This window comes from Mobula birostris, chromosome 9 (genome assembly GCF_030028105.1).
Source record: "Mobula birostris isolate sMobBir1 chromosome 9, sMobBir1.hap1, whole genome shotgun sequence".
In the NCBI taxonomy this organism is placed as follows: domain Eukaryota; kingdom Metazoa; phylum Chordata; class Chondrichthyes; order Myliobatiformes; family Myliobatidae; genus Mobula; species Mobula birostris.
The window spans coordinates 62302506-62317393 of NC_092378.1; the positions used below are offsets into that span (position 1 = coordinate 62302506).

Sequence of the window (14888 nt, forward strand, 5' to 3'; positions counted from 1 at the left end):
TCTGCGAGTCTCGCAGTGTTTTTGCCCTGCTAAAATGATGAAACTGCGAGGGCAAAAACAGAGTTGTCTTGGGCCTATTCTGGGGAATGGATCTAAGGACTCAGCCTAGTTCAGAATTCTCTTGTTTGTATGATGTGTTTTTTTCTTCCTCTTTTATGACCTTTTTTCAAAATTGAGTTCTGCGGGTTTTTTGCTTTGTGGCTGCTTGTAAGCAAACAAATCTAAAGGTGTATAATTTATACATATTTTTGATAAATCATGTACTTGAATCTTCATTATAGTGTTAAATGCTGAACTGTAGTCAATGAAGAGTATCCTGATGTATGCATCTTCATTGTCTGGATATTCCAGAACTGAGTGGAGAGCTAATAAAATGGCATCTGCTGTTGACCTGTTGTAACTAAGGAAAATGGAGCAAATGCTGCTTTGTTCAGCTATCACACCCCAAACTTTTGCATTATTAAAATCTAAGTAGTAGAGAAGTATTCTCTTTAATAAAAGGGGGAAGTTTTCATGGTTTGCTATTTAGTGAAACTTTCCTTAGTTTTAGAATACTAAATGACCCCTCTCAGTCCTGACGAAGGATCTTGGGCCTGAAACACTTACACAAATGCTGTGTGACCGACTGAGTGTTTCCATCATTTTCTGCCTGTATTCTCCATGCACTAACGGTGCCCCAAGAAGGTAAAATCGTCATGTGGAAGGAGACGTAACAATTTTGCGCTTACCAACGGACATGCTTTGCATTAATGTTCCTTGTTGAAAGATGTACACTAGTTTAAAATGCCAAAACAAAACCGAGAACATCGACAGCGAAATTGTTGATCTCCTATTTTTAATCACAATTTTGTAACAGCTACAGTAATTTGCTGTCGCCCGAGGGGCAATGGCTGCCGCCTATTCCCAGAAATACTTGCGATGGCGACTGTGCTCTATTGAAGGTTCCTGCACTTGATCAGCGGATCAGCAATGCGACTGTATGTAAGCGTCCCTACAACACGCTAAACTAATCAATACACTTATATAAATACATACATTTCTGGAATTTGTGGAATTATTTTTCTACTGAAGTTGTGTCTGCGTTTTTAGGACACAGTAGAGTTTGATGTTAAAAGTAGTCTCACCTGTCTGTTTTAAAAGTCCTTCACCCCAAAGGTCGCTAGTTTTGTCAGATGACTATTTTGACAATACAATATTTGCTTGGTTTGCTATTTAGTGAAACTTTCCTTAGTTTTAGAATACTAAATGACCCCTCTCAGTCCTGACGAAGGATCTTGGGCCTGAAACATTTACACAAATGCTGTGTGACCGACTGGCGCAGGACCCTGGGACCGGGTGACTGCGCAAGCGCACACAGCCGGCCTAACGGCGCCGCGGTTTGAATTTGAGCGCCGAGTGAGTGCTCGCGCTGCCGGAAAAGCGGTGCGCATGCGCCTTTTCGCTGACGCTGAGTGGCGGACGGTGGAAGTCCTCACCAAGATGGAAGGTGTTTGCTGGAAGAGGTGAAGAAGAGCGGCTGGCTGACGCCTGATACCGCGAGTTCGAGGCAGGCAGAGGATTTATTACCCGCGCGTTTTGAATGACATGGCCTCTGCCCTGGTAAGGAGAATTCAAATGGAAAAATTGCTTGGTTGGTGTCTTCTGGCAGCGTAAGTGAGGCCACTCCGTCCATCGAAGTTGGCTGGCTGCATTGGTTGTCTTTCCTTCAGCTTCTGGCTGTTTAACCACCTGAGCGCTTTCAAGTTACTTTCTGAAATCTCCAATGTGCTTACTGACAACGTATCCCAGATCTCTGCATGATTAACAGAAAGTTTTGGTAAGCCTTTAGATTTGGTTTACGACTGAAGAAAATTGCCAGATATCCATCCTCGAACGACATTCCCTGAGTATTGTCAATGATCCCTCCCATCCGGCCTACAATCTCTTTGACCCAGGAGACACCATAGATTTAGGACAAGAGCTCTTAAACAGCCTCTTCCCCCAGGTTGTAAGACTACTGAACTCCCGATCACCACCCAGGTCTCATCACGAATTAAGGGCCGGTAGCGTTATACTGTTTACTTTTAAATTAGTGCTGCAAATGCACCTTATTATTTGTTAATTTACTAGTGGTAATATTATCTTATGTGTTTTGTGTTTGAGTTATTTGTACTGTGTTGTGCATCTTGGTTCAAAGAAGTGTTGTTTCATTTGGTGGTATATATGCGTATAGTTGAATGACAATAAACCTGAATGATCTTCAGCCAGATTTTTGCATGGTTATGCTACTAAGTAGAGTTTTAAAAATCCAAATTGAATAGGAAAAGAAAGTGCTGGGAATTTTCAATGAAAAGAGAAACAGTTAATGTTTTGGTCACATACCTATTCAAACATGCCATTGAATCAGTACAGTATATTAATCCTGTCCTGCAATTGAAACACCCTGAGGTCACTTCCAGACAGATGCCAGGGATAGTGGGCATTAGAAATCTGTATTAGTGGAGTTCATTTTGGGTGTACAAAAGCAGCAGAAATAAAAGCATCTGATCCATCAAGCCTGGCCTATAAAATTCAACTATTTAGTTTATGATTAAATTATCAGATTAAATAAATCTCAGATTTCAAGTATTTATTCTTTTTTGAGATTTGACTTCTGGAACGGACAATATTTGTTGATTCTAAACCTCCTTAAATGGTTTATGAGGTCTTTTTAAAAATCTTCCAAGTTTGAGGCATCCAAGTTGCTATTGGTCTGGAGTTAGAAACATAGATACGTAGAAAACCTACAGCACAGTACAGGCCCATTGGCTCACAAAGCTATGCCAAACATGTCCTTACCTGAGAAATTACCTAAGGTTACCCATAGCCCTCTGTTTTTCTGAGCTCCATATACCTGTTCAGGAGTCTCTTAAAAGACCCTATCGTATTCACCTCCATCACCGTCGCCGGCCGCCCATTCCACGCATTCACCACTCTCTGCGTTTTTTAAAAATAAACAAACAAAACAAAACTTAACCCTGATATCTCCTCTGTACCTACTTCCAAGCACCTTAAAATTGTGCCCTCTCCTGCTAGCCATTTCAACCCTAGAAAAAAGCCTCTGAGTATCCACACGATCAATGCCTCCCATCATCTTGTACACCTCTTTCAGATCACCTCTCATCCTCCGTCACTCCAAGGAAAAAAGGCCAAGTTCACTCAACCTACTCTCATAAAGCATGCTCCCCAATCCAGACAACATCCTTGTAAGTCTCCTCTGCACCCTTTCTATAGTTTCCACATCCTTCCTGTAGTGAGGCAACCAGAAATGAGCACAGTACTCCAAGTGGGGTCTGACCAGGGTCCTATATAGCTGCAACATTACCTCATGGCTCTTAAACTCTACCCACGATTGATGAAGGCTAATGCACCATATGCCTTCTTAAAGCTGCTGCACAGGTTGACAGTGTGGTTGAGTGTCCTATGGACTTGGACCTCAAGATCCCTCTGATCCTCCACACTGCCAAGAGTCTTACCATTAATACTATATTCAGTCATCATATTTGACCTATCAAAATGAAGCACCTCGCACTTATCTGGGTTGAACTTCATCTGCCACTTCTCAGCCCAGTTTTGCATCCTATCAATGTCCCACTGTAACCTCTGACAGCCCTCCAGTTGTGTGCAGGTGGGTTTTTAAAACCAAATAGTGGTCTTTCCAAATAGATTTTCCCATAGCATGAAAAACGTCAAGACACAGAACATTGAATGGCCTGTTCAGTGCCAGTCTGTTCAGCCCATGATGTTATGCCAATCTTGCTGCAAGATTTGTAATAAATATCCTGTTCCTGTGTATCATGCATAAGCCTCAGTTCCTTTATATTCGTGTGTCATTCTAAAAGCCTCTTCTCTACAAGAAGAGTCAGAGCCGTCTCTATTTCCTGAGGAGACTGAGGTCCTTTAACATCTGCCGGACGATGCTGAAGATGTTCTACGAGTCTGTGGTGGCCAGTGCTATCATGTTTGCTGTTGTGTGCTGGGGCAGCAGGCTGAGGGTAGCAGACACCAACAGAATCAGCAAACTCATTCGTAAGGCCAGTGATGTTGTGGGGATGGAACTGGACTCTCTGGCAGTGGTGTCTGAAAAGAGGATGCTGTCCAAGTTGTATGCCATCTTGGACAATGTCTCCCATCCACTACATAATGTACTGGTTGGGCACAGGGGTACATTCAGTCAGAGACTCATTCCACCAAGATGCAACACTGAGCGTCATAGGAAGTCATTCCTGCCTGTGGCCATCAAACTTTACAACTCCTCCCTTGGAGGGTCAGACACCCTGAACCAATAGGCTGGTCCTGGACTTATTTCCTGGCATAATTTACATATTACTATTTAACTACTTATGGTTTTATTACTATTTATTATTTATGGTGCAACTGTAACGAAAACCAATTTCCCCCGGGATCAATAAAGTATGACTATGACTAAGCAACTCCAAACTGCTGGCTTCCCCTGGTAACCCAGTCTAGGCATCTATCATTCTCTGCATTTTAAAAAAAATTCCCCTTGCTTCACCTTTAAACTTACCCCCACCCCCACCTTAAAATCATGGACCCTGAAATTTAATACTTATACCCTGGAAAAGATTCTGATTTGCCTCTCATTCTACCTATAATGAGGTGAACTGGACTACATTTAATACTCCAGTCTTAGCATAACAGTCACTGAGTTTTTTTAATATGTTAAGTTGTTTAATTTCCCATCTGTTGTTTTAAGATGTTACTTTATTATTCCCGATCATTAATCTGACCTACTGCATTCAGAAAGCTAGTATTATTGCCATTAGGTATCCAGCTGTTAAAGGAACTTCTTAGTAAATGACAGGAAAGGCCATGTAAAATACAACATGAAATATATTTTTACATCCCATTAGAGAAGTCATGTGACATGTGCCTAGGCTAAAGTGTTGATAAGGAGGGCAAGGAATGTATAATTCGGAAATGCAGTATCTCAGCCAGCATTTGTGGAAAGAGAAGTGGTTATTTTTTTCCCTCAGTTTGTGTGCAAATAGGGATCGGATTTGTTGATGGTTGGTGCTTGGTAACAGTAATGGCACTGCATGTCAAAGGTAGTTAAATTTGTTCACAGCAGCTGGTTATTGAATGTGAGTACAGTCGACGTTTTGGGTCATGACTGGAGGAAAAAAAAAGTTAGAAGGGAGGGGAAGAAGAAACACAAGGTGATAGGACAGAGAGGGATGAAGAAAAGAGCTGGGAAGTTGATTGGTGAAAGAAATACAGGGCTAGAGAAGGGGGAGTCTAATAGGAGAAGACAGAACCCCATGGAAGAAAGAAAAGGAGGGTGGAACACCAGAGAAAGGCGATGGCAGGCAAAAAGAAGGTGAGAGAGGGAGGGAAAAGGGAATGGGGAATGGAGTGGGGGTAATACCGGAAGTTCGAGAAATTGATGTTCATGCCATCTGGCTAAAGTCTACCCTGACAGAATATAAGGTGTTACTCCTTCAACCTGAGTGTGGCCTCATCATGACAGTAGAGGAGACTATGGATGGACATGTTGGAATGGGAATGGTTAGTTGAATTAAAAAGGGTGGCCACTGGGGAGATCCCACTTTTTCTGCTAGACAGAATGTAGGTGTTCAGCAAAGCGGTCTCCTAATCCACATTGGGTCACACCGCTATAAAAGAGGCACCAGATACAATAGATGACCCCAACAGATTCACAGTTGAAGTATCACCTCACCTGGAAGGACTGATTGGGGTGCTGAATGGTAGTGAGGAAGGAGGTGTAGGGGCAGGTAGAGCACTTGTTCCACTTGCAAGGATAAGTGCCAGGAGATCAGTGGGGAGGGATATCTGGACAAGGGAGTCATGTAGGGAGCAATCCCTGCAGAGAGTGGAGGTGAGGGAAAGATGTGGTGGTGAGAGCCCGCTGGACTTCCTGGTGAGTGGTGGAGGTATATAGGGACTAGGTATCCATGGTGAAAATAAGATGCTTGGGGCCAGGGAACTTAAAATCATTGAAAAGTTCAAGAGTGTGTGAAGTGTCACAGAAGTGTAGGAAGTGACTGAACCTGGGTGGGGGGGGAGAGATAAAATAGTTGAGGTATACAGACGTGATTTCAGTAGGGCAGGAACAATCTGAAACGATGAGTCTACCAGGACAGGCAGATTTGTGGATCTTGGGTGGGAGGTGTGGGGTGCAGGAACTGAGGTTGGTGGCAGTGAATGGAAAATCCCCAGAGTTAATAAAGTTGGCGATGGCGTGGAAGACAATGGCCTGATGCTCCTTAGTGGGATCTATTTGAGGAGGTGTCTGATAATTGTCACTGGCCCTCAGCAAAGTAGAGGTCAGTCTGCCAAACCACTAGAGCACCTCAGTTAGGTTTGATGATGAGGTTAGAATTGATGTGGAGAGCAGTGCATTTGGAAGGAGTGAGGTTGGAATTGGAGAGAGGGGTGGTGAAGTTGAGATAGTTGATGTCTCATCAGCAGAAGGCAATGAAAGATCCAGAGTGGGGTGTCCAGGAAAAGAGGGAGGGTTGAAGACAGGAGAAGGGGTCATCGGTGCAGGGTCTATGTCTATTTCCCTATCCCCTTTTCCCTCTTTCACCTCTTCTCCTTGTCTACCCATTGCCTCCCTCTGGTGCTCCTCCCCCTTTTACTTTCTTCCATGGCCTTTTGTTCTCTGCTATTAGATTCCCCCTTCTACAGCCCTGTATCTCTTTTACCAATCATTTTCCCAGCTCTTTACTTCACCCCTCCCCCTCCTAGTTTCACCTATCACCTTATGTTTGTTCCTCCCCTCCTCCCTCCCCCACCCCAAACTTTGACTCCTCATATTTTTTTTTCTCTCCAGTCCTGCTGAAGGGTTTTGGCCCAAAACATCGACTGTGCTCTTTTCCGTAGATGCTACCTGGCGTGCTGAGTTCCTCCAGCAACTTGAGTGTGTTACTAAGTACTACTTGTCACTTATAAACATACACTTTATTAGGTACACCTGTACACCTCGTTAATGCAAATATCTAATCAGCCAATCATGTGGCAGCAACTCAGTGTGCAAAAGCATGCAGACACGGTCAAGAGGTTCAGTTGTTCTTCAGACCAAATATCAGAATGGGGAAGAAATGTAATCTAAGTGACTTTGACCGTGGAGTGATTGTTGGTACCAGACAGGATGGTTTAACTATCTCAGAAACAGCTGATCTCTTGGGGTCTTCAAGCCCAGCAGTCTCTAGGGTTTACAGAGAATGATGAGAAAACAAAAAAAAAACATCCAGTGAGCGGCAGTTCTGTGGGTGAAGTTACTTTGTTTTTGAGAGGGTTCGGAGGAGAATGGCCAGACTGCTTCAAGCTGACAGGAAGGTGACAGTAATTCAAATAACCAAGTGTTACAACAGTGGTGTGCAGAAAAGCATCTCTGAATACAGAAAATGTCGAACCTGAAGTGGATGGGTTACAGCAGCAGCAGACAACCTCTACCTCTTCCTAATAAAGTGGCCACTGAGTGTATGCCTGAATACTGGTTTGGTCTTGCTCCCGTATTGAGGACTTGTGAATGGAATTCAACATTGTGCAAGTATTAGTAAACATTTGCTCTTCTGATCTTGTGGAAAGAAATCTTTGAAGAAACTGAAGCGCATTGGGCCTAAAACACTGCCCTGATGATTTGCTTGTCATATCGGTCATCCAGCTTCAGGAAGTAGTAGAACAAAGGAAGGTGAGATAAAAGCAGCCATGGAGCCAGATGGAGGAATGGATAGGAAGAATGGTGAGTGTATGTAGGAAGAGAGCAGTGGGGGTGTGGATTACTTGAAACTGGAAAATTCAATGTTCAGGCATTGCAAGCTACTTAAGTGGAATATTAGATTAGATTATGAGGACACGCAGCCCTCTTTTATTATCATTTAGTAATGCATGCATTAAGAAATGATACAATGTTCCTTCAGAATAATATCACAGAAACACAAGACAGATCAAGACTGAAAAACTGACAAAAACCACATAATTATAACATATAGTTACAACAGTGCAAAGCAATACCATAATTTGATAAAGAACAGACCATGGGCACGGTAAAAAAAAAAGTCTTAAAGTCTCTCGAAAGTCCCATCATCTCACGCAGATGGTAGAAGGAAGAAAAAAAAACTCCCTGTCATGAACCTCTAGCACCGCAAACTTGCTGATGCAGCACCCTGGAAGCACCCAACCACGGCCGACTCTTGAGTCCGTCTGAAAACTTCGAGCCTCCGACCAGCCCTCTGACACCGAGCACCATCTCTGCCAAGTGCTTCAACCCCGACCCTAGCAACAGGCAATAGGCAAAGCCGGGGATTTGGAGCCTTCCCCTCCGGAGATTCTCGATCGCACAGTAGCAGCAGCAGCAGCGAAGCAGGCTTTTCAGAAGTTTCTCCAGATGTTCTTCCGTGCTTCTCATGTCTGTCTCCATCAAATCAGGATTGTGCATGGCCCCTACTTAACAAATATGATATCATTTTGCGTCGCCATCTTCTTCTCCCCTCCAATATGAGATGTTCTTCCAATTACTGTTTCGCCTTTCCAAAACAATGCAGAAGCCAGGTCAGTGTGGGAGTGGGAAGAAAGAGTTAAAGTCATATGCAACCAGAAACCCATTGTGGTCATCAAGGGCAGAGCACAGGTCTTCTGCAAAATGGTGGCCTAGTCTACAGTTGGTTTCACCAAGGAAGGGGAGGCCACATAGTGAGCACTGAATGAAGTAGACAAGGTTGGAAGAGATATAGGTAAACCTCTGCCTCACTTGGAAGTACTTTATAGGTTCCTGACTGGTGGTGTTCTCCTCCATGCACACATGCTATGTACCGAATTGTCTTTTCCCTTTGTTATCTGTTTTGCTTTGTACTGAGTCTTATTTCCTTATATTTCATTATATATTGGGTACAATAATTATCCAACTTACTGTTAGGGTAAGCATGATATTTATTAACAGACTAAGGCAATGTTATTTGTATTTTAATATCCTAGGAGGATCCAACCTTAGAACACAGCTTTAAAGGTCATAAAGATGTGGTCACAAGTGTTGATTTTAACCCAAACAACAAGCAGCTTGGTGAGTATTTAGCTATATTTTCATTGCCATTTAAGCACGGATAGCATTTTAGAACATAGTGCATGTGTCACTGGCAGTATTACAATTTATTGTCTCCTTTATTTCACATCCATACCTTTCCTGCATCCAAATGTTGTGCATTCTGTGAATGATAATCTTCATGGCTTATGTACGTTATTTGTAATGCCTTCATAATTGGAAAAACAAAATCATTAGTTTCTTCTAGTAAGAAAAACTTGTTTGACCAAGCTTCAAGCTTTCTTCTCTAATATAGTCTCTGAGTGTCAAATTTTTTATAATTTACTTATTATTTGTTATGTTCTACTATGTTAAAAACATTTTGAGGTAGCGTTGCTATATGAATGAAGCCAGTGCGTATCCTGAACTTGCTGCTCTTAGCAATCACTGATCAATTCCCGCCACTGCCTGTAAGGAATTTGTACGTTCTCTCCCATGACCACTTGGGTTCCTCTGGGTGCTCCAGTTTCCTCGCATGTTCCAAGGACATCTAGTTCAGATTCAGTAGTGGGCATGCTATGTTGGCACTAGAAGCCTGGCGACTTGTAGACTGCCCAGCACAATCTTCACTGATTTAATTTGACATAAGTGAGGCATTGCACTGTATGTTTCAATATATATGTGACAAATAAAACTAATCTTTTAGATCTGTCTTTTGTAGCACACAGAGTTGTGTCTGTGGTCTGTACTTCTTCCTTATTTAATCAGTACTTTTCAAAAACATGAGCTCTTAGTTGTCATACGTATTATAATAGTACTCTAATATGCCTATTCTTGATCCCCTTTGGCCCTGAATTATCCGAATAGCTTCCAGCTCCTACCATAAATTCGGTACCTGTGGGGGACTGAATTTCCTATAGTGGGGGAGTCTAGGACCAGGGGCATAGTCGCAGAATAGGATATCTGTTCAGAACAGAAATGAGGGGGAATTTCTTTAGCCAGCGGTTGGTTACTCTGGAACTCAGTGCCACAGAAGGCTCTGGAGGCCAAGACACTTGTTATATTTAAAGCGGAGATTGTAAATTGTCCTGTGATTAGGCTAGTGTTAAATAGGTGAGTTGCTGGGTGATCTCCCCCCCTCCCCTCCCCCCCCCCATCCCTCCATCCCATAGGATGATAGTTCCTTTCATTCAGTTAGTGGGGTGGTACCCCACTCCTCAGAAAGGAACAGCGTTTGTGTGAGTGGATTTTAGGTGAGTAGGGGGTTGCACAGGTCCAGACCCACCCTCTCGACATCCCCTCCCGGATCCAGCGACATGGTGGGGTCCAAGACAGCTGGGGCAAGTTCTGTTGCAGCGAATGGCCAGACCAAGCTTTATGGCACGTGTTTGCTAGATGGCTGTTGTACGAGAGGGTTCATCCGCCCTTTGACAAGTCTTGTTTTTCGTCCTGCAGGGTGTCTAGCCACCCTCCTCACCAGTCAAGCCTGGTGGGGCAGCTGGTTTAGTCACCAACCAGCCGACCGTGTGACAAGTAGTATTAGGTTACATGGTACCAGTAACACTCAGACAAGTGACCTGACTTGCTGGGTGGTATGGCTGATTGGGCTGGAAGGGCCTGTTCCATACTGTATCTCTAAATAAATAACTACATACATATAATTGTGATTATTTATTTAGCCAGCGCTGAATTGTGGTCAGTAAAGCAAAATTACATAAGTGATAAGTAAAAATTTAATAGTTTTTTCATGAAGGAGTAAATGATGCATATTATTTTGGATTAAATTTTTTTTAAATAATATTGCAAATAGAATAGTGGATAACAGTGAACAGCAAGGCTATATTTAAATTGATATCAACCGGAGGACCGTATCCGGTTTGCTAACAGTGAGGAATCACTGAGTTTTAAAGTCATTTTCCTTTTCTGTTTCCATGACATTTTTTATTTTATTTTTTGACTGGACAATATATTTGTAGCACCCACTGCTTCCAAAACTGCTTCAAACATTGGTTGCTGAGCAGTGTAGTCATTGCAGCGTGCCTTGAAACTTGGTTCAAAGAAAAAGATTATGCGGTAATGAGCAAAAATTCTGAGAGGAATCATTGCAAATGACATGAGCAAGATAGAAAAAAGAATTAGTTGCCTGACAGTGTAGAGGAGGGAAAGACACAGAAGATCAGAACTGCCTCAGGAGATAGAAAATGAGATAATGCAAAGGTAAGGGGCCAAATGTCAAGTCTATGAGTCTGGGCCAGAGACTGGAGGGTGGAAGTGGCCAGTCCTGGGGTTGGAGCCTAGCTGTGTGTGTGAGAGGATAAATGGGAAAGAGTCTTATTTTGTTCTCCTGAAAATTGTGGGTATGCTATGTTGGTGTTGGAATGAGTGGCAACACTTGCAGTTTGCCCCCAGCACATACTTGGGGGCAATGTTCTCTCTAAGGTGTGCGAGTATGCACGTGCACACAGATCTTTTGCTACAAGCGCATAAAGGAATTTAAACTGCACACAAAAGGTTGTCACCCTCTACCTCGTTGGCACGTTAAGTATATTTCATGCTTGTACAAAGTCATATTTCCTTTTCCGGTTCGTGATGCGGATGATGTTGACAATGTGGGGTCTGCAGATTTAAAAGTGGCTTATTTATACTGTTTTTCTTGAAGAAATTATTGATTCCCTGTGTCAAATTCCAAAGAAACAAAGGGGGGTGTAAAGCGCAAAAGAACTGCTAGTTCAGTTGAAGTGGAATGGCTTAATAAAACAGTAACAACTGCTACACTGATAGCTCATGAGCTCAATGATGTGCAGCTACGAGAAATTTTTTTTTACAATACAGAAACGGGTGTTACCTGAGTGTATTGTCACGATGCAAAAGTTGTCAGAGAATTTAAAGTGGGAAAAAGTGTAGTGATATTTGGAAACTTTGACTTTTCAAAGTGTCATTTAGCAAGCAAATCACATGGATAGTAGTCATAAACTCTGGTGAGAAAATCTTTCATTACCCGCTACAGGCCTGCAACATATGTTTTGTAAAATTGCAGATGAATGAGATTGAAAATTATCAAACCCAGAGGCAATCAAAGTTCTTATTGACAGTTATTTTATTTATTTTAAACAATGATCAACAAACTGGACTTGGTAGTTTATAAAAATAAGTAATTTATTGATCCCAAATGGGAAATTATTTTATTACAGCAGCAACATTTAAAAACATATTTAATAATAAATGTAATAATAACTAATACTAAAGTACAGAATAATATATACAATAATTTACCAATGTGCAATACTGTGCAATAATATACGAAATAATAAAACAGACTAGTGTACTACCATGTGTGTTCTCTTGTCACACACAGAGAAACTTGTATATGCTTATTGTATTTGGTAGGAGAGATGTTCTGTAGTGATCCTTGTGACAGTGAAGCTGAATTATCCTTAGAATAGTTTCTAGTTTACTTCCACTTAAAAATTCAATGCGCATGTATGTTATCACTGAGCAAAAATGTTGCACAGCGCAAGATTTTTGCACACACTGGTCATTTCAAGAGGGAACATTGCTTTGGGAGTGTTGGTTGTTAACACAAATGATGCATTTCACTATATGTTGTGATGTACTTTCACTAGCCACTTTACAGGAGTGGATCCTGGTCTGCTGTTGTAGCTCACCTACTTTAAAGTTCAACATATTGTGAGTTTAGAGATGCTGTCTGCATGCTGCTTTTGTAACACATGGTTATTTGAGTTACTGTCCCCTTCCTGGCAGTTTATGCCAGTCTGGCCATTCTTCTTTGACGTTTCTAATTAACAAGGCACTTTTGCCCACAGTATTGCTGCTCATTGGATGCTATTGAATTGTTTTCCACACCATTCTCTGTAAACTCTAGAAACTGTTGTGCACAAAAATCCCAGGAGATCAACGGTATCTGAGATAGTTAAACCACTCTGTCTGGCACTAATAATCATTCCATGGTCAAAGTCACTTTGATCACATTTCTTCCCCATGTTGATATTTGGTCTGAACAACAACGGAGCCTCTTGACTATGCATGATTTTATGCATTGAGTTGCATACATATGATTGGTTGATTAGATATTTGCATTAACAAGCAGGGGTACCTAATGAAGTGGTCACTGAGGCTACGTCCACACTACGCCAGATAATTTTGAAAACGAAGCTTTTTCTCTTCGTTTTGACCCTCCATCCACACTGAACCGGCGTTTTCATCCCCCAAAAATGGAGATTTTCGAAAACACTCTGTGTTTGGGGTAAACGGAGAGATTTTAAAACGTTGTCATGACAACACCACAACAACAATGCTTTTTCTGCCTCTGCTTGGGACTGCGCAAGCACTGCCAGACGGCTGTTCTTGGTTCTTGATCCTCCAAAAGATTCCGCATTGAATTTAAACTGGAGGTGGCTTTCAAGCTGGTCCCCTCGGTTTCTCTGTTTGCATCCTCTTCTTCTGCCCGTACCCTCCGGTCTCCCAGTCTGTGGTGGTCATACCCTCGATCTCCTGTACCCCGGGGTCTCCAAGCCAGCACTGTCGCTGACTGACCACCGCTGTTATAATGTGCAGTCAGTGTGAACGGCGTGAAAGTTAAGTTGTAAAGTGAGCTTTTTTGACTAGATCCCCTAAATTGATTTGATTTAAAAAATCTATCTTTAAAAATATTAATGTCAGAAATACTATGCAGGTCTGGCGGCAGAAGATTCCACTCGCTTGTTGATCTTGGGTAGAGGATGGCTTCATGTGTGTGTTGTTAAGACCATAAGACAAAGGAGCAGAAGTCAGCCATTCGGCCCTTCAAGTCTGCTCCGCCATTTTATCATGAGCTGAGCCATTCTCCCATTTAGTCCCACTCCCCCGCCTTCTCACCATAACCTTTGATGCCCTGGCTACTCAGATACCTATCAATTTCTGCCTTAAATACACCCAATGACTTGGCCTCCACTGCTGCCCGTGGCAACAAATTCCATAGATTCACCACCCTCTGACTAAAAAAATTTCTTCGCATTTCTGTTCTGAATGGGCGCCCTTCAATCCTTAAGTCATGCCCTCTTGTACTAGACTCCCCCATCATGGGAAACAACTTTGCCACATCCACCCTGTCCATGACTTTCAACATTAGCGTTTACTTTATTGTCTACGTTAAAAGTTTGTTTGGAATTAAACATCTCCACTGCTTTGCTGACTTTGTAGTCGTTTGTAACTCGCAGAAACAGCTCGACCTCATTGTCTGTCTAAACGGAGAAGTCCGGTCTGATTTTTCCAGTGGAAATTTTCTTTGTATTCCTCGAAGACATTGTTGAAAACTTTCTTTCGCTGTTGTTGGTACTCTAGTGTTATTGTATGGAAATAGCACAACGCCGCCGTGGAAACGTAAATATTATACCATTTCCTGTTTGCTTGTTTTCTGTAGATGTGTCTGCGTATGCCCGGTAGGAGTAGATTGGCCCAAATATCTGTTTTGGTGTGGACAGAGATATTTTGAAAAACGCGTAGTGTGGACGTAGCCTGAGTATACATGTGATAAATAAATCAGGTTCTGAATCAGAAATGGTGTTAGTGACCAGTTTAAATATTGGAAAGGAAGTTTAGGTCTGATCGATTTATTGTAGTTTTTTTTAAAGTGGCTAATGCTGTCAAGATAAAGTGACTGGTAATGAACTGGATAAGAGAAAATCAATTGATTTGTAGAGTAAGTAAATTGCCGTTTGTAAATCTGGAGTGCTGAGCACAAAGGGCACGACAGTCACGGTCATCTGAGCCACAGATGGGGTCAGTTTTCTTGAACATAATGTTGAAAGTATTCTTAATTTTGGATAGGCAGTTGAAAATAATGACAACATTTAAAAGCAAAAGGGGA

At 42.2% G+C, this 14888-nt stretch overlaps 1 protein-coding gene across 2 annotated transcripts in view; it reads left to right on the forward strand.

The window, feature by feature from the left end:
* Window positions 1-1462: 1462 nt before the first annotated feature.
* The window catches only part of poc1b (POC1 centriolar protein B), a 103135-nt gene continuing 89709 nt past the window's right edge, over window positions 1463-14888 (forward strand). For both annotated transcript variants that reach the window (XM_072268162.1, XM_072268163.1), the window contains exons 1-2: window positions 1463-1599; window positions 8980-9064. In XM_072268162.1, the coding sequence (XP_072124263.1) occupies window positions 1585-1599; window positions 8980-9064 (100 nt within the window). In that variant the 5' untranslated portion in view covers window positions 1463-1584. The remainder of the gene's footprint in view (window positions 1600-8979; window positions 9065-14888) is intronic.